General features: G+C 46.9%; 1 protein-coding gene across 1 annotated transcript in view; it reads left to right on the plus strand.

Annotated features, from left to right (window-relative positions):
* Positions 1–26,628, plus strand: part of SLC18A2 (solute carrier family 18 member A2) — a 416,215-nt gene that overhangs the window by 352,552 nt on the left and 37,035 nt on the right. Inside the window, exon 14 of the mRNA XM_078641192.1 lies at positions 12,122–12,255. Within this exon, the coding sequence (XP_078497318.1) occupies positions 12,122–12,255 (134 nt within the window). The remainder of the gene's footprint in view (positions 1–12,121; positions 12,256–26,628) is intronic.

The raw sequence follows: 26,628 nt of genomic DNA on the forward strand, positions 1-26,628 counted from the left end.
GAAAACAAAGAAAATGGACACGGAAAACGCACTTTGAAAGTGCCTACATGGGTTTGTTCTCCACAATCACATCAAATTCAACACTGTGGCAAGACATACACAAGTTACACCTGGTTGTTCTCCAGCGTACCTGGCAAGCCCTTCTCCTTTAGTGATATCAGCACTGGCCCTGATCCACATTCTAAAACTAAAAGACAGATTTGCTCCTGCAAAATTATTGAAATCAAATGTCTCTTCAATGAAAAAATAAAACAACACATTTCAGAGACTAGTAAGTAACAGAACGTTTAATGGTTAAAAACAGCATAACCATATAACCAGCAACCCAAACAGCAATAAAATCACCAATATCTAGTTAGTAAATTCTTTTGTTTATTAGCAGGAGCTAAACAAAAAGTTAATTTAAACATATAGTAGGTCGGTCTAAAAGTTGTAAATAGAGAAATACAGGTCTACAACTTGTGAAATCACATGATCTCAACAAAGGAACAAAATAAAAAGTGCCTAGGTGTATGCATAGATAATTGTCACATGGACAAGTATTAGTGGCATAGTTCACCTGTGGTAAAATGTCTCTTCAATGAAAAAATAAAACAACACATTTCAGAGACTAGTAAGTAACAGAACGTTTAATGGTTAAAAACAGCATAACCATATAACCAGCAACCCAAACTGCAATAAAATCACCAATATCTAGCTAGTAAATTCTTTTGTTTATTAGCAGGAGCTAAACAAAAAGTTAATTTACACATATAGTAGGTCGGTCTAAAAGTTGTAAATAGAGAAATACAGGTCTACAACTTGTGAAATCACATGATCTCAACAAAGGAACAAAATAAAAAGTGCCTAGGTGTATGCATAGATAATTGTCACATGGACAAGTATTAGTGGCATAGTTCACCTGTGGTAAAATGTAAATCTATTTAATTCCTTACCCAAAGCTTATCCTGGTGGTAAATCAACCATGGATATGTATATAAACAGACTATTTGATGCAAAGTGTCCTGATATAATGAAATCATTGAATTGTAATGGCACCATCAAACTATAAACCATCCTGAAGGATTTTCGAAATAATTTCAATTGCTGGGATATTCCAGACCAAACCCTATAATAACAAGTGAACTATGGAAAGGCAATCGGCCACATATTTACGATCCAGATGTTCATGACAAGCAAAGGGAGACATCCGTGGGGGCAGGCCCAATAACGTCTTATAGAAACTATTTTCAACAATCTATAGGCTGATAAAATTAATGTATTCTAAAATACCTGCACTGTAGCTAATTTAAGAAATGCATTTGCTGTTAAAAAAATATCAGCCAAACAATTAATTGGTTAGTACCCAATTCTTTTCCAAAATTTGAAACTGCACTTGAGATTGTAAAAATTGAAGTTTCCTAGTTTTCAATAACCCATTTCATGTTCCATAATTATCAAAGACTAAGCCAAGATAACTAAAAGTCCTGACAATACCGATTTATGATTTTGCATGATCAAGTCTCTTGACATGATTCTCTTGGGCTCCAAGGTCAGAACATGAATCTTGGTAAAATTAATTACTAAATTCAGGTCCTCTATGAACTTAACAAATGAATGATCACTGTTCTTGGCATAAGTACAGCATCCTCTGCATAAAGGATGGCCAGCATATCTTAGGTGCCAGTTTTTGGAGTGTCCTGTTTAAGGCCAATCAGATGTTTCTCCAGCATTTAAGTATAGATTTTAAAAGTAGCATAAGCATAAGCAGAAACTGGATTACATACAATGGAAAAGAAGAAAACAGGTTTTGTCAGACTCCCAGATAAACGTGCGGGCTGCAATATATTTGAATTTCAGACATTATTAGTCATAAATCAGCTGTTGCCATCTAAGGAGGTTAGGGGCAGAAATCTTTTCGATGATGGTATTGAGATTTCAGTTCCATGGTGTCTAGTCTTATATATTTTAAGATAAGGATTTTGAGGCACTGGCGGTTTATAAAAGAACCCCAAGGGAACAACACAAATCTTTCTCCCCAAGTGCTTTCATGGGGTATGCTAAAAAAACAATTCCCCCAGGACAATTTGTTTATTTAAATTAATAAGAATGCAGCTCCCTTTACAATTTTGCAATTTTTGGAGTGACTGACACCCATCTAGTGGGGACACCCATTTAGTAAATAAAACATCATTAGAGAAATAAATGTACCTCTGAAAAGATATTGAAGTCAGTGTATTGTCTTAACCTTTAGCAGCATAGGGTCCTCCGATTGCCGCTCACATAACAGGGGAACATTTTTCAAATCCATTTTATACAAGGCAGTCTGTGAGGTGGAGGTCAATCACCAACATCACATACAACAAACTTCTTGGCTTTGGAAACGACAAGAGTTTTAACGGAAGTTAATCTGCTCTTTATTTACTTGAGGGATGAATCTAGGAGGTATTTCATTTTCTCCAGCAATGTGTCCCCAAATAAATTAACATAAATAGATACAGAATGATAATTAAGGAGTAAAAAACCATCATCACGTCTTTGATGAACCTCAGGCAAGTGATCACTCCTGTCAGCTGGGTCTGGGGAGATTTTTGAGCATAAAGTATGATCCCCATGAACCTACACCACCGCAACTAAAACATCTGCATTTGAGTCAGTAAATACTCAAGCAGTTGTTGCTACATTCAGACGTTGTTCAGTATTTGCTATTTCATCATTAAAAGCTCCAACAGGTTTAATCAGATAATTGTTCAACAATAAAAAAGGCTTTACTTGTATTACCAAGGGCCAGCAAAGTAGGAGTTGTCGTCGCCTTCCTTTTGGCTATAACTGTTGAAAACACGAGTTAACAACTTTTCAGATTATGTTCACACTGTGAGTGCCTGGCATGGACTCTTCCATACATAGATGGCCACAGAGGGGCTAATAAGACTCTGAAACCAAGGCTGAAATCAGCCCTCTGCTTGTTACTGAACATTATTTGGGCAAATACCAAATGTCCTGGTAAAGTTTACCCCCAGGTAGATTAGTTTTCTCTGTGATCTGGATCGCAGAATCAGTGCCCTCTCTTTGACGGGATTAGCTTTACAAAACAATGTAGAGGCACTATGTTTACAGCAAGGGGAAAGTGTAGAGTAAGCCCTCAGTTGGCAAAGGGTTCTTCTGCCGCTATACGGCTTGATCTGGTCTGAACATTGTGCAGCAAAACCGTCTTGGTCATTCAGATCTCCACTGGCAAGAGTGGATGTTCCAATATCTGCAGTTATCAGTGTTGCCCAGCCTCAACCTCAAATGGTGGTACAAACTGTAGAAGTAGGTCAGATATCTGCCTCTCCACAGTTCAACTAAATTTCAAGACACACAGGTGAGCAACAGCCTACCTGATAAAACACCTTAAGTTCAGGTGGACTTCCAGTCACACCCAGTCCACTCCAAACTGGGTGGCAACCGCCAACTGTAGGAGGACAGCTCAGACCACTTCAGAGACTGTTAAAATCCTTCTCCTAAATGGATCACAGATTGCCATTTTAGCTCAATACATATCAGCCAGAAATGTTTGGACACATATCCTCGCTTTGAGTACTACAACTATCTTCTTCTGATGTGCGGTGTCAAACAGTACTGCACTAGAAGAGAACGGCAGAAGGCTCCGTTTGTGAACTCAGTTGCGGGTTTCTAAATGTTACACATCTAGTATGGGCTAAATTCAGAATTAAAGTGATTTTAAATGCATTTTTTAAAAACTGAGATATTAAGGAAAGGACAGCATTTACCCAGGACTTGACTTTAAATGGGATTAAAATACATTTAAAAATAAATAAATACAATGATAGTAGTACACTCTATATAATTTTAGGGAAATTCCGGGGGCAACTGTAGAATGGTTGCTGATAGGCCAAGGACAGCGATCATAATTCTTGGTTCTCTGCCTCCTCTTTTGTCTACCAACGATTCCACCCTTCACTCTCTGTAGTGTAAATGCATGCAAGTGGCACATAGCATGCAGATTTTTTTTAAATAGCAAACACATTATTTTTTGCAAGCACAAGATAACATACATTTGCCCAGACTCATTTAGCTAACACAATTTAGGCCGCCCTCACACCTGAAATAGCTTATATCACCTGACTCGGGAATCTTTGTTTGCCCCCCTGCTTCCTGGCTACTCTGTAGGACACCACAGCAGGACCCAACTGGATAGATCGATACTCCGTTCCTGGCCGCACTTTGTAGTGCCCTGGTGACTGTAGGATGATTAGTGCTGGACACGGTACCCATAATACGGTGAAAACTATTGCGTGTACACGACAGCGGCCCTTCCCACTGAAGTGATTCTAATATAGTTTCCGATGAATACTCAAGGCGCACTGTGCCCTCGCATTAAGTTACTCAGGCCCAGAGGCCCACAACCTATGAGGAAAACTTCCATTCCTGCCTGCCCACCTACTCCTATCTATCTCCTAGAAGAGTTGTATTAATAGGTGCAATCACATTTACAATACCACCCAATGATGTAGGATTTTAAGGAGTTTCCCTGTGTGGGTGCCATGAATGTTGCCCATCATGCCTTCTCATAATGTGTGAGTAATGGTAGTGGTCAAATAACCGCAAATTAAAGTGGTCACAGCCACTGGAGATGTACCCGCTGAGATGCATTCTAGAGCACAACCACTCTAGAAGTCCATCCCAACTGTAAAGACACAGTCTTTGTACACCGAACAACGTAAAAACCCTAACCCTTACTGCACTGCACATTAAAAGTTGGAAGGTTCATCTCTTCTTTTCCACACTAGAGTCCCAAGAGAAGGGCTAATACATTGCAATGACGTTTACATTCAGCTCCTTGTGAGTGGGCTCAGATGAGGGTGCAGGACTCTGTGTCTCTAGAGCAAGGACGACTCTTCTGCCAGTCACTCGCTCTCTGATGATTCAAAGGCATTTGGTAGCTTCTTTCTGATGGCTGCTAATGCAGGGAGAAGAACGTAAAGGAATGATCAGTAACGGCTACCCCCTAAAACAGCACTGCAAGGGACATGTTGGAGGAGATTAACCAGACCCTCTAGGTCCTTACATTTGATTGGCAGTAAAAATAAAGTCACCTCTTGGTAGGAAAATTAGAATAACAATTACGATGACCACCTCCATTTAGGTAATTGTTTTCAGGCCTTGAATGTTGTGTGATACCCTTATGGCATTCTAGGCTTGTTTTGCTCATTAGACTGCAATACCTGAAGAACAAGTTACTTACCTTCGGTAACGCAATATCTGATAGAGACTATCTAGCTGCAGATTCCTTACCTTTGAATTTCGCAGGTGTCAGACTGGATCCGGAAACCTTTGCTGAGCAATACCCTTGCACACAGCATAGGGTGGCTCCATTCGGCTCTGCCTGGGTAGTGAAGGTTGTGACCTCACGGTGCCTATATAGGCGCCATGCAGGCACGCAGACGTAAGTACTTTTTGTGTTTTCCATGCCAGAAGTGCAGAGCCACGAAGTAACTGACATAGTCCTGAAAAGGGGAGTAACCCTAGCCCTACAATATTAGTCTGCAAAGCAGGGAGGCATGGGTGGGGCTGTAAGTAATCTACAGCTAGATAGAGTTTCTACCAGATAACGTGTGACGGAAGGTAGGTAACTTGTTCATTTGATAGAGACTTCTAGTTGCAGATTCCTTACCTTTGAATTAGATACCCACGCCATACCAGCCTAGCGGTGGGTGCGGACCAATACCTTAAATTAGAAAGTCCTGTAGGATCGAGTGGGCAAAATGCCAGTCTCTGCGGACCTGACCATCCAGGCAGTAGTGTTTTGCAAATGTGTGCAATAATGCCACGTTGTCGCTTGACAGATGTCTTGGACTGGGACATCCCGAGCTAAGGCCGAAGTTGCAGCATTTCCCCTGGTGGAAAGAGCCCTTAATCCCTCAGGGGGCTGCTTCTGTGCCAAGGCATAACAGATATTGATGCAGAGAGTGAGAGATGGTCCTTTTCTGCCCTGCCTTCCCTTCTTCACTCCCACGTACCCCACAAAGAGTTGGTCATCCACCCGGAAGTCATTTGTGCGGTCAAGGTAGAACAACAACGTTCTTTTTGGGACCAGCTGATGGAGACACAACTCTTCCTTAGAAGGATGCGTGGAAGCAAAGAAGGTGGGCAACATGTTGGACTGACCCAGATGGAAAGGGGTCACAACCTTTGGTAAAAAGGATGCTCGGTGCGAAGCACCACCTTGTCTGGAAAGGACATAAGATAAGGAGGTGAGCAAGATAATGCCTGCAGCTAATTCACCCTCTGGGGCAATGTAATCGCCACCAAGAAGGCTGTTTTGATGGTCAACAGCCAAAGGGGACAATTGTGTAAAGGTTCAAAGGGAGCGCACATCAAATAGGTGAGGACCATATGAAGGTCCCACTAAGGCATAACAAAGGCCATAGGTGGAAACAGGTGAGCAAGCCCTTTTAGAAATCTATGTACAACAGGAGACTTGAAGAGAGAGGGTTAGCAGACAGAGCAAAGAGATAACCCTTGAGAGTTCCCAAAGCAGAGCTTTTCTGGGCAAGGGTTAGAATGAATAACAGGACAGGAGAAAGAGAAGCAGAAAGAGGATAAATAGACCTTTCTGTTCAGTATAATACAAACCTCTGCCAACGGCAGGTATATACCATCTTAGTGGAGGGCAGCCTGGCTGCCAGACAACATTACAGACTTCTGGAGAAAGGTCAAAAGCTATTGACTGTCACCACTCATTCTCCACGCATGGAGGCGCAGAGTTGACAGCTTCGGGTGGAGAACCCTCCCATGCTGCTGAGACAGAAGATCCTCCTGAAGAGGCAGCCTGATTGGAGGATCAATGCTCATTCTCAGAAGCTCTGGTTACCAGACTCTCCTTGCCCAGTCTGAAGCCACAAGGATGACTTCGGCCCGTCGCTCTTGATTTTCTTCAGAACCCTGGGCAGGAGTGGGATGGGCAGGAAGGCGTACAGAAGGCCTGAGCTTTACTCCTGACCAAAGGTGTCGCTGAGCGAGGGCCGCCTTGGAAACTCCAGCGCACAGTACTGCTGACTCTGCACATTCTCTTCAGAGGTGAACAAATCTAACCAAAGTTCTCCCCACTGCTGAGAGAGTCCTTGCACCACCTCTGACCAGAGATGCCATTGGTGGTCCACTAGGCATCAATGGCTGAGTTTGTCCGCCATGGCATTCAGAGAACTTGCTAGGTGTTGAACCACCAGGGCCAAGCCCTGTTTTCTAGCCATGTCCAGAGACGCAGGGCCTCTCGACAAAGTGTCCATGAACCCAACCCACCCCACCCTGCTTGATGCAGTACCATATGAAGGTGGTTTTGTCCGTGAACTCTTGCACCAGCTTTCTCTTTAGAGAGCAAAGAAATGCCTTCAATGCAATCGAATCGACTGGAGCTCCAACAAAATAATGTGGAGCCCCGCCTCTGCCAGAGACCAGTGTCCCCTAATCTCTACCTCTCCCAGATGGCCGCCCCATCCCACAAGTGACGCATCGGACATGACTGTGAAATCTGGTTGAGGAATACAGAAGGGTCTGCCATTGACCCAATAGCGGTTAGTTAACCACCACTGCAGATCTCTTTCTTCTGAGATCTGGACCATGTCATGAGATTTCTTCAATGCTGTGCCCATTGGAACTTCAGGCCCCACTGCAGAGCCAGCATACACCACCTGGCATGCTTTACCAACAGGATGCAAGACACCATGAGGCCCAACACCCTCAGAGTCAGTCTCACCAAAATCCAGGATAGAGGCTGAAAATTCAGAATCATAGCCTGAATATCCTGGACTCCCTGCTCGGGGGGATAGACCTGAAACTGCACTGTGTCCAGAACAGCTCAGAAGGAAGAGAGCATCTGAGAAGGAGTCAGGTGTGACTTTGAGACGTTTATAGAGAACCCCAGCGAATGTAGGAGGTCTGCCATAGTCTGAAGGTGGGAGACGACTGCCTGGGGTGAGGACGCCTTCAACAGCCAGTCGTCGAGGTAGGGGAAGACTGACACCCCTAACCTGGGCAGATGAGTTGCGACTACTGTCATCACCTTGGTGAACACCCAAGGGCCACTGGAAAGGCTGAAGGAGAGCATGGTAAACTGAAAGGGCTCGCGACCTACCTTGAACCGCAGGTAACAACTGTGGTCCGGCAGGATGGGGATGTGAAAATACGTGTCCTGCAGGTTCAAAGCTACCATCCAGTCTTCTTGGTCGAGGGATGACAAGACCTGAGCCAAAGTGAGCATCTTGAACTTCTTCTTGAGGAAGAGATTGATGGTTCGTAGATCCAAAATGGTCTGCTATGAAAGTAGAGGGAATAACAGTCATTGTCTACTTCTGAAACTGGGACCCTTTTAATAGCTCCCTTGGCCAAGAGAGCTGTAACTTACTCTTCGAGCAACTGAGAATGATCTTTCGTCAGCTTTTCCTGATTTGGAGGAATGAGAGGAGAAAAAGAAAGGAAAGGAAGAGAATAGCCCTCCTGGATGATCTCCAAGAACCACTTGTCTGAAGTTATGGATCTCCACTGGGGGAGATGATGATGATGAATTCTCCTGCCAACTGGAGTAGTGTGGTCCTGCAGAGCCAGCCTAGGAGTGCCTGAAGGCTGTGGCTGCTGGGGGCAATGTGACCAACGACTTCTGGCCTCCATTCCCGGATCGGAATGCACCATGTCCACATCCTCGCATGGCTTGGGCAGTCTGCGGAGGACGGTGGCTGGGATAGGGCTGACATGGCGGGAAACCCCTTCTGTTGCCACAAAAGGGGTGAAAGGAAGAGGAGTGGAGGAGAGGTCCAAGGATCTGCCCCTAGTTCGAGAGTCCTTGAACCTGACAAGATCCGAGTCTGCCTTTTCCCCAAAAATGACAGGTTCCATCAAAGGGCATGTCCATCAGATTAGCTTGGACATCGCTCAAGAAACCAGTTGTTCTAAGCCAGGCGCGGCGCCTCAAGGCCACCATTGTTTAAATTAATCTGCCTAGCGAATTCGTCGTATCTAGGCTACACCGTATGGGGAATTTTGCTGCATCTCTCCCATCCTTGACTGCCTGGAAGAGCACGGCCGGGGCCTCCTCTGGGACCTGTGGCAGCACTTGCACAATCATTTCTCAAAGGTAATGGGAGTAACAGCACAATAAGCATGCAGTATTCACCAACTGCTATGCCAGGCTGGAGGAAGAAAACAACTACTTTCCAAATGAGTCCAGCTTCTTGGATTATCTATCTGGAGGGGCGAAACGGAACGCGCCCTGGGACATAGAGGCCTGCACCACCAACTTTCTGGGGTGGGGTGTTGGCTGAGGAACTTCGGGTCCCCCTGAGCTGGGAGATGGTGGTGTGCAATCGTCCTATTCACAGGTGACCCTGTGCTAAGCTTGGACCACATGCTTGGAAGAACGTCCGTAAGTGCCTCATTAAAGGGCAAAAGGGGTTCTGAAGGGGAAGCCCCTGGTTGAAGCATCTCGGTCAGGAGATTAGTCCTGACCTGCACTGAGGGCATTTAGTCCAAGGACCTCAGCTGCCCTCTTTACCACCGTGGCATAGGATGCCCCCTCCTCCGTAGTAGTCATTGTTGGCGGGGAAAGCATGCCAGTATCTGGGGAAGTGTCCAGTCCACTGGCCTCCCCAAGTTCCTCATACCAGTCCATGTTCTCCGCAGAGACATCCTGGTTTTTCTGAGCGTCCATAGACCCCTCCCATTTCTCTCCTGAACCTAGCACACCTTCAAAGTTCTCAGGCGACAACTTAGAATCCCTGGGTTCAACTGACGTCAGAAACGGCATTGAGTGACGACGTTCCGGCTCGGTTTCCTCGGGGTGAGGAAAGGGCTGGCACTGCTGATGGGCACCGGCAGTGCCACAGGCACCGACTTCGGGTCCGCCACCAAGGGAGGTCATGATGGCACTACCGGTGTTGACCCAGATCCGGGATCGGCTCGTTGAGGCCCTCCGGCGCCGTGGCCAGAGCTGACAGCATCGAACCCGAAAAACCCCTTTCCGACTCCGCAGGGCCAGAGGGCTCACCAGGGTCGTTCCACTCAAATACAAGGCGCATTGCCTCGTAAAATTCTTTTATTTGTGCGGGAGTCATTCCTGCTCCCGGAAAGGGAGGGTGGCGCGCAGTCAACTTTGGCTTCGACTCTGCAGAACCGTGCCCAGAGTTTTGGTGCTCCTTACCTCTCTCGACGACGGACGTCAGCCAAGGTGAAGATGAAGTCCGCTTCTTCTTCTTATGCCACTTCCAAGAGTGTCCCGAGGACCTTGAGTGGGAAGAAGAGGACTTAGGGCTCCAGGAGCAGTACCATGACCTCCTCGTTTTTGATTGGGACAGGAACCTTCGCGGAGTCTCGCTGGACGGTGTCAACTGCCAGGCCGCGAGGAGCCTCATTGCTCGCTCCCTCAAAGCCTTTGGAACCATGGTCTGGCAGTCCGAGCACAACTTCAAATCATAGTTGCGCTCCAGACAACAGAGACAGAGGAGGTGGGGATCGGGGACAGACATGAGGTGGCAGGCACCGCACGACTTGAAACCTGTCTTCCTCCCTCGCACAGAAAGTGGAAAAATATTTCGAATTCAAAAGTCGAGGGGTAGATATTCCCAGATTGGAGCCTTAACTGGTGCGGAAAGAAAAGAACTGACGTCCACGCACCTGGGTGGTGCCTATATCGGCACCACGGCGTCATAACCAATGCTACCGACGAAATCACGCAGAGCCAAATGGAGCCACCTGAAGGCATGCGCAAGGGGTATAATTCATTAAAAGTTTCTGGATGCAGCCTGATGCCTGGGAAATTCAAAGGTAAGGAATCTGCAGCTTGAAGTCTCTAGCAGATTGCAATGATTTGCATATGAAAACTTCAAGCCTGGAGGCAGAGCCTATAATAAACTTAGGTGTCATGGTCAACCTAATAGTGATCTAACTAGCGAGGATTGCACAATGGCCTCAGAACTTGTAAGGCGAAGCACCTTCTCACAAATGGTTACAGTGACTGAAGAGTGAAAGTAGAAGCGCATAAGGAACCTCAACACATAAGGAACATCAGCACTACCGTACAGTCCCCTGCCAATTATATGGCAACATGCATATAATTAATTCTTGTTCTCAATACTTCTTTTGTCCCAACAAGTGGTCATTTTGAAGTAATGCAACATGAGGCGCACAAGATTCCTTTTCTGTTCAGTGGAACTCAGTACCTCAGCTTTTACCTTGCACTGCACCTATTGATGGCCCAGTCATGTGTAAGTGGCTTTTTGCACTTGGTGACATTGAGCCTAAGCTGAGAGCACGTGAGCCACTTTTTAAGTTTCTCCCAAACCCGTCCCCTCTTTTACCACTAACTTTTGTGCTGTTTGGTCTGTAGGGCCTTACCCTTTCACAAAAATAATGTCATTCTGCTTGTCAGGCGTTGCACATTTAAACAAATCCTAAGAGGGATTTCTAAATTCTCTGATAGATTTATGTTAGTCTAGTAGGCTTTATACATTCCGAAATATATTAAAATGGTGGCTTTGCACAACCACGGATTGGTGAATACGTTGCCTGTCAGAATTTCCAAATTCACAGATATGATAAAAAGTTTCTGTCCATGTAATATGCGTTGCTGGTTAGAGGACTGGTTACAGTACACATTTAATGGCGTCATTTCACCAAAATCATAGGGATGGTGGTAATGAGAACCATCATTTAAATCTCTGAAGATCACTGTTGACATCATGTTAACCCTTGACTTAGATGAACTGTTACTCTTCATGGCTTTCTTAGGGATTCTTTTAAAGTTCCAGATGCAGCATGTTAGGAAAGATTAATAGTAGGTAAGAAAACATGCAAAAGTAAAAGTAGCAAAAGTAAAAGTAGCAAAAGCTAAATGCAGTTTTAAATTAAAAATGCAATCAGATTGGTTAATCAACAGGGTTACACAACAGTCCCAAGAGACTGCAAGCAGCAACACATGATTAAGCATTACAAACTCCACTGGAATTATCCACCGGAAGGTAAAAGGAGTCTTATAGAACACTATGACAGGTGTATCTTGAGTAGGTTGTGGTGAGTGGATATGATTTTATATTCAGATGCGACAGGCACAACTTCCAACTATATGGCTTGAACTCTCTTTTTTCAACAGGACCGTCGGCTGGGGGAGCCATCGCAAAGTCTATTGGATTTCCCTGGCTTATGACCATCATTGGAATAGTGGACATTATATTCGCCCCTCTGTGCTACTTCCTGCGGAGTCCTCCAGCCAAGGAAGAGAAAATGGTGAGTAGAGAAGTTGAGCAAGCTGAACAAAGAGCCCGGCTCAAGGAGCTTGGAAAGGCAAAGATAAACACTCAGTTGAATCTCTTGATGATGCAGTAGACTGAGAATTGGTAACGTTTCATGATCCTTCGGGGATGCATCACTACGTACATGCTCTCAGTTACACCGCCGTGCCTAGCGGGCTGAGGGTGTGCATAGGTACTCTTGGCACAATTTAGAAAGTTGTACAAAACTTTCTGTATTTTCTGATTACTACTATAATTTAGCGTTTTTGTGTATGCTTAGAGTTTCTCAAACGCAGCTAAATGATTCCATACTTAATAGCTAAATATTCTAAGACACAAGCTCTCACAGCAGCAGGTCTCTGCAAACCGTCGTTTACAGAGAATTTACAAGCCGCAACAGTCTTTCTTCACCATACCACCTCTCTGCTCCGTGGAGAAAGGGCAGCTTGGCTTACGCAAAGGGGAAGACCGGCATTATCGTTTGTATTTAGACAAGGGAGGAGAGAGTTATTCTTTAACCCTTTTCCTGCGCATGACGGAAACACGCCGTCATGAACCACGGCCGGCGTGTGCTCATGGCGGCGTAATTCCGTCATGCTGCGGCCGCTCCGCCCACGCGGCCTGTGCGGGGCATTAGTGAGTGGGCGGGGTCCTGATGGAACCACGCCGTCATGAGCACAGCTTGCCCGTGACGCATGACGGCATGGTTCCGTCATGAGCATGGCGGTGCCACGCTCACCCCTCACTCCCCCAGCACCACAGCGGAATTAGGGCCGCGGCCAAGGAAGTTAAACAGAGGGTGGTGTGGTCAGGGGCGGCTCCTCCAATAGCGTGGAGGAGCATCGCGCACTGCTTTCTCACAGTGCGAGAAATCCAAACCTAAAATGGTAATAACTTTTACTTATTACCATCTTATGTTTGCTTTGAGCATTGCGGGGCTGACGGGTGGGCGGAGCTGTTCTGCTCTTTGAGGAGGGCAGAGGAGGAGTGGTTTGCCCACTCCTGAGTGAACAAAGATTATTTGGCCGGCCCTCTCGAGCCTCCGAAACCTGTCATGCGCACTCTGCCCTTATCCATGCAGGCTGTATTGCAGACTTCATGGAGAACATGCCCACCCGACTAGTCCCAGGCTGGGCGCCGTCCCGACCAATCACAATGCTGCATTGCAGGGCTGTGATTGGCTTAGGGGAGGGAGCCTGGCTGCCTGCTTCCTGTCAGAGGCAGGAGAGCAGGAGCATAGAGAAGACGCGGGACCCAGCGGAAAGGTAAGTTAACTTTTTTTTGTCTTTTTTTCTTTTACTGCGATATCCCTCGCAAATCCCACCCCCTCCCCTTCCCGCGAGCCATGCCGGTCGCTACTGGGTGTGGTTGGGGTGGCAAGATACAAGGTGTAAGATGCTGCAGCAGTTGACGCTATGATGTATATGGTTGATACATGAATCCTCTAAATCCTTGTGTAAACAGGCTGAGATGAATTGGAAGGGAACATACATAACATCATATTTTACATGAGTAACTGTGATTAAAGGGATTATTTTCACCAAGGGCTTCTGAGTGACGTCATAGAGAACTCCAGCTTCACTCTTTTTGTCTATTTGATATCACTGTCAATCACAGGGTGAAAAACATCTATAATTCTACATATTCGAAGTCTTCATGGATTGTAATGAAAACAAAATTATGGTATCTGTCTTAACATTTTTCAAGTTATGTAGGACTATGTGATTTTATGAGATAAGCGTACTCAGTGGCGTAGGAAGGGGGGTGCGTTGGGTGCAGGCAGCCCCAGGTGTCATCACTGAGGGGTGTGACAAAATGGCAAAAATATGTGTTTTAAACACACCATTTTGTCAAGCCAGGAGTGACAAGAAATTTTCCGCACAGGGTACCACCTGACCTTGCTACGCCACTGGCTGTACTTAATTGCACTCTTACAGTTTAGAAGCTCGAAACCATGCATGAACTATACAAGCATTGGAAATGCAATAGGTCTCGCAGCATTAGAGTTAGTGCTTTTAGAATTGTTTATGGGTTTTTGTGTAAATCTTTAGCATTTTTGTTTCCTGTAGCCAATGCTAAAGAATTAAAAAAAAAAGCCATAAACATTTCTAAAAGCTCTAACTCAAATGCTCCGAGACCTATTGCACTGTGTGAGGGTGAGGGGTTGAGGGTGAGTGAGGGTGAGTGAGGGTGAGGGTGGGTGAGGGTGAGTGAGGGTGAGTGAGGGGTTGAGGGTGAGTGAGGGTGAGGGGTTGAGGGTGAGTGAGAGCGAGGGTGAGTGAGGGTGAGTGAGGGTGAGTGAGAGTGAGGGTGAGTGAGGGTGAGAGTGAGTGAGGGTGAGGGTGAGTGAGGGTGAGTGAGGGTGAGTGAGGGTGAGGGTGGGTGAGGGTGGGTGAGGGTGGGTGAGGGTGAGTGAGGGTGAGTGAGGGTGAGGGTGAGTGAGGGTGAGGGGTTGATGTTGAGGGGTTGAGGGTGAGAGGGTGAGTGAGGGGTTGAGGGTGAGTGAGGGTGAGGGTGAGTTAGGGTGAGGGGTTGAGGGTGAGTGAGGGTGAGGGGTTGAGGGTGAGTGAGGATGAGTGAGAGTGAGGGTGAGTGAGGGGTTGAGGGTGAGTGTACAGCCTGCTTCAATAACCACGTTTTCAGGTAGTTTCTAAACTTCACACTTCCATACAGGGAGAGAAACGAAACAATTCAGAAATATTCAGAATATTGGAAGAGCGGAAACTGTGGAGGCTGGGAGGGAGGGGGGAGGCGGGGTTCGAAAAATGGTAGACATTGTGAGAATTGGCAGAGTACTACAGAGAATGAGAAAAATAAATTGTGGGCGTGGAGGGTAATTGAAGAGCGCAATCGGAGAGGCAAAGAAATAATGACTAGAACTAAAGCGACCAAAGGAATTAAAATGAACGGATTAAACAGATATGAAATAAGTGCATCCATTGCATGTGCTTGTACTATCAAATTAACTGTGCAGTTCTACGCTGTTCCCCTGTAAACACTTGTAAAGCACGCAAAGTCCTTCTTAGATTTAAAGATTTACTTCTCAGCACGAGCTTTTCTTGGTCGCAGTTTTCGATTTTCTGTATATTCTGATATTTCGATCCATTAGCTATTTCTGGGAGAGTCCAACAACATATGACAGGCTGTGAAAGGAAAGTAAAAGTTAAAGAGACAGAAAAGCACGAGACACGGAGAGAATTTCGCGTGAACTAAATCCCGCGGGATCCGAGTTTAAGAGGGCCTGCACGAGGAGAGCGAGCCGAGCCGTTCCATCTGAATGGAAACACTTCTGCAGTGCTCTGAAGCTGGCTATAAATATTTGAAAACATCAAAGGCGGTTGTGTTAAATTAAAAATGCTGTCGCACAGATAGGAACTAGCCGCGGGGGCTGCCAGCTCCGACATGTGAGCCTGGGATCAGACACAAAGAGGCAGAGCAGCAGCAAGGCAAGAAGAGAGCCGGGGAGTGAGCGAGAGAGAGAGCGACAGCAGAGGGGAGAGCAACGGAGAGACGTGGGGAGAGACCAGGGGTGAGGGGATACAGCAGGGGGGGGGGGGGTGAGGGGATACAGCGGGGGAGGCAGTCACAGCACGCTAGGAAGAGAATAGACTCAGAGCTTCATATTGTCTGTTTGGTCACGGATTAGCAGCGTAAACTGTGAATAATCACGTTTTTATCGAAAAAACAGTGGTGTGGAAAAATGTATATTTACGACTTGGCTCTGATTTTAACATGGCCATAGCAAATAGTTAAGGCAGCACAGTATCCCATGCTTTCTAGCGGCAGGCAGGCAGGGGAGGAGAGGAGGAGGGGGGAGGAGAGTAGGGGAGGCACGGCCTAGCGGCCGTGCAATCAAGTAGTGAGGGGGCGGAGCTGGGGGAGGGTGCGAGAGAGAGTAGGCAAGGCTAGCGGCAGGCAGGCAGGGGAGGAGAGGAGGAGGGGGGAGGAGAGTAGGGGAGGCACGGCCTAGCGGCCGTGCAATCAAGTAGTGAGGGGGCGGAGCTGGGGGAGGCTGTGGAAGAGAGTAGGCAAGGCGACACGGCGGGAGGGGGCGGAGCGGGTAAACAAAGACGGACATGCACGCGCCCGTGACTTTTAAGGTCAATGCGCATGCGCATAAGCTTAATGCGCATGCGCATTGACCTTAAAAGTCACGGGCACTGCAAGGAATCGCCACGATTCCTTGCAGTGTGGATAAAGAGTGGATGAGCCCCTATAGTCTCGCTTGCTCGATGCGCATGCGCATCGACAGGCGAGACCTAAAAAGAACGAATTATTAAAAAAAGTTGAAAAAATGTTTGCTTTGTGCTAATTTTAAATGAGAAACGGAGCAAACTGATTTTACCTAGAAATTTGTTTAGTCTTTCATAGTTTAATAGTAAAGGAAAATGCAATTGCACCATTTCTTACTATGCAAATATATAAACAGAGCACCTCCGAGTGGCTCCACTTTTTTCCTTACTGCAAAACATCTTTATGGAATATCCTTGTTCCACTGTCTAGAAGACGAGTAGCAGAAATTCCACAAAAAGTAGCTGGTAATTTTTTCTATAATGTTTAAATTGTATGCAGCATGGACCTGTCCGAGATATCTTTAGGCGACAAACACTGCAGTAGGTGTTAGCAAATATAACACAAAAAGATGATGGACAGAATGCTGAACATTGTCAAACATTCATCTCCAGTCACAGTTCTGGGTTAAATCCATGTTGTTTTGCTCACCATGCCACCCCAGTTTGGACCCAGCCATATACATATGAGTCTTGATCTTGCTCCCCAATGGAACAGTCCAGCCCGAACTGCCAGGCCAGGCCTTCCCTAGACTAGAAAACAAGCATCCAGAACCAGTTTCGGGGTATTACCCCTTATCAGCCAGGTTAGCTTGAATCTAGTGGTATAGTGAGCATGGGACCCATGTCTGGGCATACCCTTCCCAGAGTGACTATAACAATACAAAAAGATAATGGATGGAATGCTAAACATTGTCACACCCAGTCACAGATCTGGGTTAAATCTATTGTTTATTTGCTCACCATGCCACCCCAGTTTGGACCCAGTGATATGCAAATGACCAATTTCGGGGTTTTATCCCTCATCAGCCAGGCTAACTTGAATCTAGTGGCATAGTGAGAACAGGACCCACGTCTGGGCATACCCTTCCCACTTAGGGCGAGTATAACACAAAAAGATGATGGACGGAATCCTGAACATTGTCACCCCCAGTTACAGATCTAGGTTAAATCAATAGTTTTTCTGCTCACCATGCCACCCAAATGGCTGATGAGGGGTAACACAGGGTCAAGACTGATTTGGATATGGGTGGGTCCACACTAGACTGACGTGAATAGCAAAAGAACACAACAAATTTAGGCCCAGATCTGTGCCTGGGGGTGAGTGTTTCACAATGTTCAGCATTCTGTTAATCATCATTTTGTGTTAACAAAAACACCATATAATGTCAAAGTAAATGCATGTGATGTGTTTTTGCATGGTGTAATACTTTCATACACTATTCTGAAATTCACAGAAAGCATACTCAATGATGGATGGCCTGAAACAAATAGAAATCACTAATTGTAAATAGTTGTGTGACTAAAATAATTTACAAAAAAATGTGTACTTATTTATGTATTTTTTTTAGGTCGAGCATTCAAGACCTCTTGTATATACCTAAGTATATACTTATATGTGTATGTACTTTGTAGGCTCTGAGCATCAGCCCTAGGACTGGTCTGCTTCCGCCTAGGGACTTTTTTCTGTTGAATTGCCTCTATTTAACTATCTTGATAGAAAACGAGCAGTAGAGGTCAGTAAAATACCAGAATTGCTTTCTGCTTGTTCAACTGCCTCTATTTAACTGTCTTGAAAGAAAACGACCAGTAGATGTCAGTAAATACCAGTATTGCTTTCTGCTGAGGGACTTTATATTTATTTTTCTGGCAACTGCCTCTATTTAAATTTCTTGATAGAAAACGAACAGTAGAGGTCAGTAAAATACCAGAATTGCTTTCTGCTTGTTCAACTGCCTCTATTTAACTGCCTTGATAGAAAAAGACCAGTAGATGTCAGTAAAATACCAGTATTGCTTTCTGCTGAGGGACTTTATATTTATTTTTCTGGCAACTGCCTCTATTTAACTTTCTTGATAGAAAACGACCAGCAGAGGCTAGTAAAATACCAGAATCACTTTAGAATTCTCTAGATTCCAGTCCACAGAAATCAATCTTCCACGAACACCAGTAGACCCAGTAGACAATATTCTTTTTTTTTTTTTTAAATCTAGTATTTTCAGTGATATGACCACCGAAGGCCGTGATTTTATATGAAAAACAAAGCTGTGGACTATACCATTTCCCGCTGAAAGGCAATATTTCTCTCCATGTGTTCCCATACCTGGCGTGTCACTGGTTTGGTGCTTACTTTCCCTCCATGTTAAAGAACAGTATATGTTTCAGCACCCAGGTCAATGTGCTGCAGAGCTAAATACATATAACGTCCCAAAGGCGAGACCGATTGCATTGCAAAGGCTTGTTTCTAGAGTTCTTACTAAAGCATGCATTTTTTTTTTTACCTTTACCTCGGATTGTCAAGACACAAAATACAACTGAGTTTTCAAAGTTATCCCCAAAAAATTGAAATAATCCATAGTAAAATGTGTCAGGTTTAAACCATACTCTTGCATTTCATTATGGATCTCCCAAAGACTTGACTGGAATTTACTCCTCTGTGGTTCAAGAAGCCCAGCAGGAACCAGGAGAAATTCATCAGATCTTTTACTTGTACGTCATGGGCCAGGGTTTTGATAAACTAGACGATAGTTTTCCTGTTATCCACAATGGTAGCGTCAATATGGACTGAAAATGTTTGACAGTAGCAGCCAACTCATGACTTCTAATGTCAGAGCAGATCATCAAAGCCTCTGTAGGCCTCGCTTGATAATTGAGAATTCACCTGTCTACAAGACAATGGCCATTGGTTCTACCCAGAAGGCTTTTACTCTTTCCCTACATGCAGCTGGCTGTTTGCTGTATTATTCCACCTTCCAGAATTTGCTTCTGGTGGAGTGCATAAGGGGCTATTTTACATCTATGTTTTTCTGTATTTTACATATATACTTTCCTGTTTTCAGTGTTTATTTTTGTGAATTTCATAGGTGCTTGCTTAGTGTTTTGCAAACTTTTTAGAAGCAGTGTTTATCACTATTTATTGATCAGCATAATCCAAAAACTGAAACAAAGTGTTTTTCTAGTGTTTTCAACACGTGTTGCTCTATTTTTGCAGTGATTGATTTAACCCACATATTTAATTTAATGGATCATTGTTGGAGTTTATGTGTTGTCTCTCAATGGTGGGAGTGTGAAATTGAGTTTTGCTAGACTGTGCCCAGAATGCTGCACTCTCACTCAGAATCCCTCACATACCGTAACACAGTTGGGGGGTCATTAACCTACTCCTATTAAATATATTGACATTGCAGGGGCAGTCAACCCAGCCAACAGCACAGTACTTTGTAGAACGCAGAATTATATCAATTTTTTTAAATTTTATTTATTTTTATTTGCAAAGTTTTATATAACGCTGGCTAGACCTGGAGGTATCAGAGTACTTTACATGAGGATCAGCGAGTTAAAGGATACAGTTATATCAGTTCAATCAGCGAGTTACAGGTTACATAGTTACATCAATTTGAATAAAAAAATCACGGGGGGAGGAGGGGGAGGGAAGGAGACACAAACGGCGAGACGAGGAAAAACAATGTCAGATGACCGGCTGGGTAGGTGACGGCCAAGGGGCCAGAACTCCTGTATAGCTGTATAGGACATCTCCACAGGGCATCGGCCAAGGTTGCTCAGGCTCTGGGGTAGGTAAAAACAGTTTTGCGGTCCTCGAAGGGGGAGGGAAAGAGACACAAACGGGGAGACAAGGAAAGACAATGTCAGATGACCGGCTGGGTAGGTGACGGCCAAGGGGTCAGACTCCACTATAGCTGCATAGGACAGCTCCAACGGGCATCGGCCAAAGTTGCTCGGTCTCAGCGGAGGGTACAAACAGTTTTGGTATCCACCCAAGGGGCATCGTCATCGTTGCATCGCAGGGGAAGAGACAGAGACACAAATGTGGAGACGAGGAAAAACAATGTCAGATGACCGACTGGGTAGGTGACGGCCAAGGGGCCAGACTCCTCTATAGCTGCATAGAACAGCACCACCGGGCATCGGCCAAGGTTGCTCAGGCTCCGTGGTAGGTAAAACAGTTTTGTTGTCTACATCAGTTGAATCAGCGAGTTACGGGTTACATAGTAATATCAATATGAATAAAAGAGTCACAGAGTGAGGGCGAGGGAAGGAGACACAAACGGGGAGACAAGGAAAAACAATGACAGATGACCGGCTGGGTAGGTGACGGCCAAGGAGCCAGACTCCTCTATAGCTGTATAGGACAGCTCCACCTGGCATCAGCTAAGGTTGCTCGGGCTCCGCAGTAGCTAAAAACAGTTTTGGGGTCCGCCCAGGGGGCGTCATCATAGTTCCATCAAAAGTATCCGGTGTTTCTAACTGCTGGGTAGGATTGTGAGATGGACGGTGGGAGCTTAGACCGATCCACATAGAGGCCTGTTTTGCTGCACCCAATGCTTAGGCGCCATCATAGAAACAGCTTACAAGAAAACCAAAATGCCTTTTTTGGTGGCATATATGCAGCTCAGTGAGTTCTCTTCGTTGGGCAGTGTACTCCCCCTCCGGTATGCGGCTTCTTGGCGTAGATGAGGCACGTAATGGTGACTATATGGTATGTAGAGGCCAAGTCAGTAGCACATTGCATTGAGAACTACGGCGGCCATCTAAAAGTCAGGCATGGAGTGTGGCTCTGTGTATCATTTCACTGCAGTCTGTGCTCTTGGGGGTGAGTGTGGGAGGTTAGGGTATCTCCACTAGCCTCTTAATCGGTCACAACGCCTGTATCTCAAGACCCGTGGCCCTAAGTCTTTCAGGCTCTCTCCCTGAGGGCGCCATTTTGGAGTCAGGCAGATACTCTCACCCCCATGGAAGATCTAGGCCTCTAGCCTCATAGTAATCTACAGGGGGGGGGCGGGTCATCCTCCAGGGCCCCCAAGTGCCATTCTCCACTGCTCACGCTGTTCCCCTTACCTCCGCTTCCTCAAGGTGCCGGGTAGGTTCTTCCCACACCAGTCACAAGTGAACCGAACCCCTCCTCAGGACCCAGACAGGAGCATTTCTATGGGTGAGAGACCAACAGGCAGTAGCAAGGAGAGAGCAATGCATGGAGACCGCTGCCAGGGAGAATGCCTCCATATATTGTTGGGGCCCTCGCAGAGCCGTGGGGTCTCAGCAGCTCACCGCACGAACCGCTGGAGTCATTGGTGCCTTGCACTGGCACCCGCCGCCATCTTAGGGTCAGGCATGACGGCCTCGCAGTAATGCCATCAGGAGGAAAATCGCCTCAGGAAGCTGCAATTGCCTGGTAGCGCTCGCGCCAGCAGTCCGCTCACATGTGGCATACGAGCGAGCCCGAGGGGGCTCAAACTCGGTGGCAGCATCGCGTCACGATTGCTGCAGGCTCTGGTGCTCAGAAGTGGCTGGCAGGCGCCATTTTAAGCGCCGCTCCCCGGATCGCTCAAGGCCGCATTGCCGCTTCACTTGCAGGTATAGCTGTTGATGGGCGCCCTATTCAGGAGCGCTACATGTTCCGCTGCTAAAACCGCTGCTTGTGTCCCCCGGGGCTCCGGGGAACCCACGATATTGACTCCTGAAGTGCGCGCGGACCAGGAGTATTAGTATTCTTGTAATTGCTTATATACACTTTGCCGGACTACATAAAAATGGTACTGCTGTTGTGTGGAAATTCATAGTCAACAAGTGTTCCATGTGTTAAGTCAGTTGTGACTTTTCAAATACCATCATATTGTATTCTTGGCCTTGAAATTTTGCTTATAAAATTGTAATTATGGATTAAAAAAATTCATCAGTGAAATACAGTTGGCTAAAATGTCAAGATTAGCTGTAGTTTTCACACATGACAATGGGAAACCTTGTAGCTGTGAATTTATTTTCGTTTTGGCATGTGGAAAGACTAATCATGCGTTCACCACGATTCACAGGTATCTGTCTCTATGCCTTGAATTGAATGGTTTATGGATGGGGTGATTTGCAGTGAACTTACTACCAACACTGGCTTATGAACAAAGGGCCTGATGTAGGAAAGTTTTATCCAGTCCGTTTCTGTAGGAAAATGTGATAGTACGCAATGGCCAAAATCACCATGAGTCAGGGCCGGACTGGCCGTAGAGGCACTGGGAAATCCCTCTGTGTGGGGCGCACGGGTGGGGGGGGGGGGCAGCCCTGTAACAAAATCGGCCAAAAACCAGCCCTGGCAAAGAGCTCGGCGGCACCCACAACCCTCCGGGAAGGGGGGGGGGAATCTAGAGGGGGCTGGCCAAGTACTTTACCAGGGCTGGTTTTGGTTCCCAGTCCGGCCCTGCTATGAGTAAACTTATTTCACCAGTCCATGACAGAATTAAACATATTTATGCTCCCAGAAACTCTGACCTGTATAAAATAATTATATCATAACTATGCTTCTAAAGTTTGCACCTTTTATCCAGGTAGGCAAAACTGGGAGAAAAAAATGGAAAAACAGCATTTTAGTAACATCACATTCCTAAACAACAACAGTGGTGGTGGTCGGCACAGATTTGGGGAGGCGGGGATGGAGGAGAAGGGAGTAAACAAAAAATGTAATTAAACATACCTCCTCACCACGTCCTCCTCACGCTTCTCTCCTCCTCGTCCCTCTGGCCTGAACACAGAACAGGAAGCACCCAGGGTTCCCTGAGCAAATCACAATGTTGCGATGCAGCGTTGTGATTAGTCTGAGTGCTCTGGTTCGGTGCTCAGACGGGGACTGGGCGCCTGGGCATGTTCTCCACTTAGGCTGCATTGCAGCCTTGGTGAAGAACATGCTATGTACGCATGACTGTTTGGCTGGCCTGAGACTGTCGGCCAACATTCATGCTCACTTAGGGAGTGAAAAACCACTCCTCCCCTCCCCTGCTCTGCCAGCAGAGCAGCCCTGTTCCACCTAGCAAAGCTGCAGCGCCCGCAACAGTGCAAAATAAAATTATAATAACATTAAGTTACTATCACTTTATTTTTCCTTACACTGCTGAAGAGCAGTGGGGCGAAGCTCCTCCACCTTAGCCGAGGAGCTGCCACTGAACAACAAAATGCAAGCAGACTAATTTCATACCAGTCTTAGTTGCTGCTGCCTTGTATAACTAATTCACATGTTTTGGCCCATTTAGGAATAAATAAAAAAAGACACATTCTCTCTTACTTACATTTTTAGGTTGAGGCTACCGTCCCACGGCGAAGCAGTGGGCGGAGCCGAAGATCTTATGATCCTACAGTATGTGTCTTTGTCCCGCCTTCTCTTTCATTGGCTAGCTCCATAAATGGAGGCTAGCCATTGGAAGAGATGGTTGTCAATTAATCTTTCCCCATCACAACGCGATTCGGGGCGTTTCTGGGTCTTTTTTTAAGTCCCGCCCCTTTTTTCGTCATGCATACCCTCCCTCTCGTTTTTATTCTATGCACTGCAGTGCATAAGTTGTAAAAACTACACACAGCCCCAAATGCTCCTCTTAATGTTTATATGTGTTTATTTTTCTTGAGGGATTATTAAAACCTAGACTGAGCCAAATAACGTTATACGTTTTGCTTGCCTCTGCCAAACTACAAGGCTCCTTAATGGCCAATTGAAATCTGTCTCTACCCCTCGGCGTCCCCCATTGGTTACATCGGCGGCAGGAGGCGGGCCCAGTGACGTGTGCACCGCTGCTAGGGCTGGGCTTCCAGGCGGCTGTAGTAGCGAAGGAGGCGCGGAAGGAGGCAGGTGCTGGCTGGGAGCGAGCCCGTGTTCCATTGAACCAGCTCCAGAGGAGGTGGGCGCGGCCTCGCTCTCCACTCAGGGCTGCTCGCTCGTGATTCGATTAAGACCTACTCAATAACAGAGAGCGGAGGAGGAATTGGAGAATGCGAAGCTCCTCCCAGTGGCACGTGCTGTCACACTTGGAGGACTCCTCCCCCGTTTCGGTGTTGTAGCTCGGCGGTGACATTCCAGGGAGACGCCCGGGGGATGGGCAGAGGGCGGCGCGAGAGCTTGTGCTTCCGGACCCCGGGAACCGAAGAGGAGTCTGGACCAGGGAGGGACCGACAGTGGCACTCAGAGAGGTAATGTTTTCCTACGAGGCATGTGAAACCCAGCACCTTCCCAACGTCAGGCAACTCACGCCTTGTAACTCGACATCAGCATCTCGGCAACCTATCCCCGACATAAACTTCCCACACCTTCTTCCCTGACCTCGGCCACCATACATCTCCTCACAAGACATAGGTTTCCAGGTATCTTTCATCCTTTTCACCAACATTACTAACAAGGTAACCTGGTCCCTGACATCCGCTACTCGACACCTGCTGCCATCTCTACCTGCCCCCTTCTGGTCCCATCGTCGGCATCAGCCACTCAACAGGCAACTTGAGTCTCTCTCCCCGATCCCAACCATCTCGCTTTTACTTCTGTTTTCTGACTTCTGCCCAAGCATCAACATGCCAACCTTATGAGTGCATCGCAAGTTCCACGTATGCCCTCCTTAAGCGTCTTCCTGTAAGGACCAGTTCAGCAGCCTAATCCTTTAGGAGGAGGAAACAGGGTGCCCCTAAGTTCTGCGTAAAAGGCTGATTAGCCAAACAAACTCTTGCCCACCTATCGGTTTTCAGAAACCTCTCGCCCGGACCCCCTTGAATCTCAGCGAGAAATCGGCTGTGAGAAGAAGCCGAGGACCACTCTGGACCCGTCCAGCCGTCATGTGGACAGGAGGCGCTGCAGCGCCAACAGACCTTTCAAGCGGCCTCCTCTCAAACACACGCAATTACCCCACTTATCAACCCCCAGTGGACAGTTTAATCAACACAGCCACACGTAAGAGTGTGCCAGACTGCCTAGGTAACATCAGAGAGCTCCCGATGGCATGGCAGGACCACAGCGGAGCCAAGGCGGCGGCGGTGGTGATATAGGGGGTGGGTGCTTCCACCCTTCACTGAAGTGTGAGTTCGGAAGGCTAGAGAAATAGGAGGAAAGAAACATAAGGACGAACGATAACAGCTGCAGATAAAAAGAGCCTTGTCTTTTCAGATTTTTGTACCTTTTTATTGATTGTGCTAATTAGTGTTTTTAGCACCTCGGGCTCATACATGTGACCATCCGCCAAAGGCTCAACAAGAAGCCGAGATCGTATTCAGGCCATGAGCACATGGCTGAAGCGAGGCTCGCACTTTCTTCCAAAAGAAGCACTTAGCCCTAGACATAAAGTGAAAGCCCGAGTGCTTAGAGTTCTTTCAAACTCCCCAGATCTTTGTGTACAGTGCATTACAACAGCGCTGCAGGGGCACGGCTTGTGAGTGTGTAAGAGTTGCCAATGCTTCGGTGTTGTGATCTTTTTTCACAAGGATGCGTGTGATAGCTCTACGGGTCTCTACCCACAGGCTGCAAAGCTCGTCCGTGAACCTGTAGGCATGTTCCATGTCCTGTCTGTAGTAACTGAGATTTGTTTTGCGCTGGGCTACCATTGGTATGGCCTCGGGTGCATGATTACGCCCCGGCCTTTCCTAATGGAGCAGAGTATGAGGAAGTACATCCGGTTCCCACAAGGCCCATGTCACATAGCTGACAAATCGCTTCTGGCTCTGCCTCCCAAGTCTGTTTGTGCTAGCCCCTTGCAATCTCCAGCCGGTGATTGCCGACACTGTATGTGATCTCAGTTGTCAGTCTTTGGGTTTCGCCTGCCGAAAGGCTGCGCTCTGCGCAGCTTTTCAGCGCAGGTGAAATCCTATGTCGACACTAAGCACTTCGGGAACGTGCCCCGGCTCTCATTGGCTAGCTCCATAAATGGAGGCTAGCCATTGAGTGCCGGATCTGTCCGTCAAGGCCGGACCAGATTCGGGGGCGTTCCCGACATTTTTTCCCTGGGCGGAGTTACGTTTTTTCCCGTTCCCTCCCCTTTCCCGCCGTCCGTGTCCTCTCCCGCCCCCCTCCCGCCGTCCGTGTCCTCTCCCGCCCCCCTCCCGCCGTCCGTGTTCTCTCCCGCCCCCCTCCCGCCGTCCGTGTTCTCTCCCGCACCCGAATCTGGTCCGGCATTGAGCCGGCACCCGCCTTCCTGCTCCGGCCGTCTTCTGCGTCTCTCCTCCCCCTTTCCCGCCCCCTCCCGCTTGTTTCCTGATGGCGGAACCGGCCGAAGATGGAGGCGTCCTTTCCCTTGCCGCAGAGCTCAGGGGCGCAGCCTGAGATCGCTCTG

The sequence above is a fragment of the Lissotriton helveticus genome, chromosome 5_1 (genome assembly GCF_964261635.1).
Source record: "Lissotriton helveticus chromosome 5_1, aLisHel1.1, whole genome shotgun sequence".
Lineage (NCBI taxonomy): Eukaryota > Metazoa > Chordata > Amphibia > Caudata > Salamandridae > Lissotriton > Lissotriton helveticus.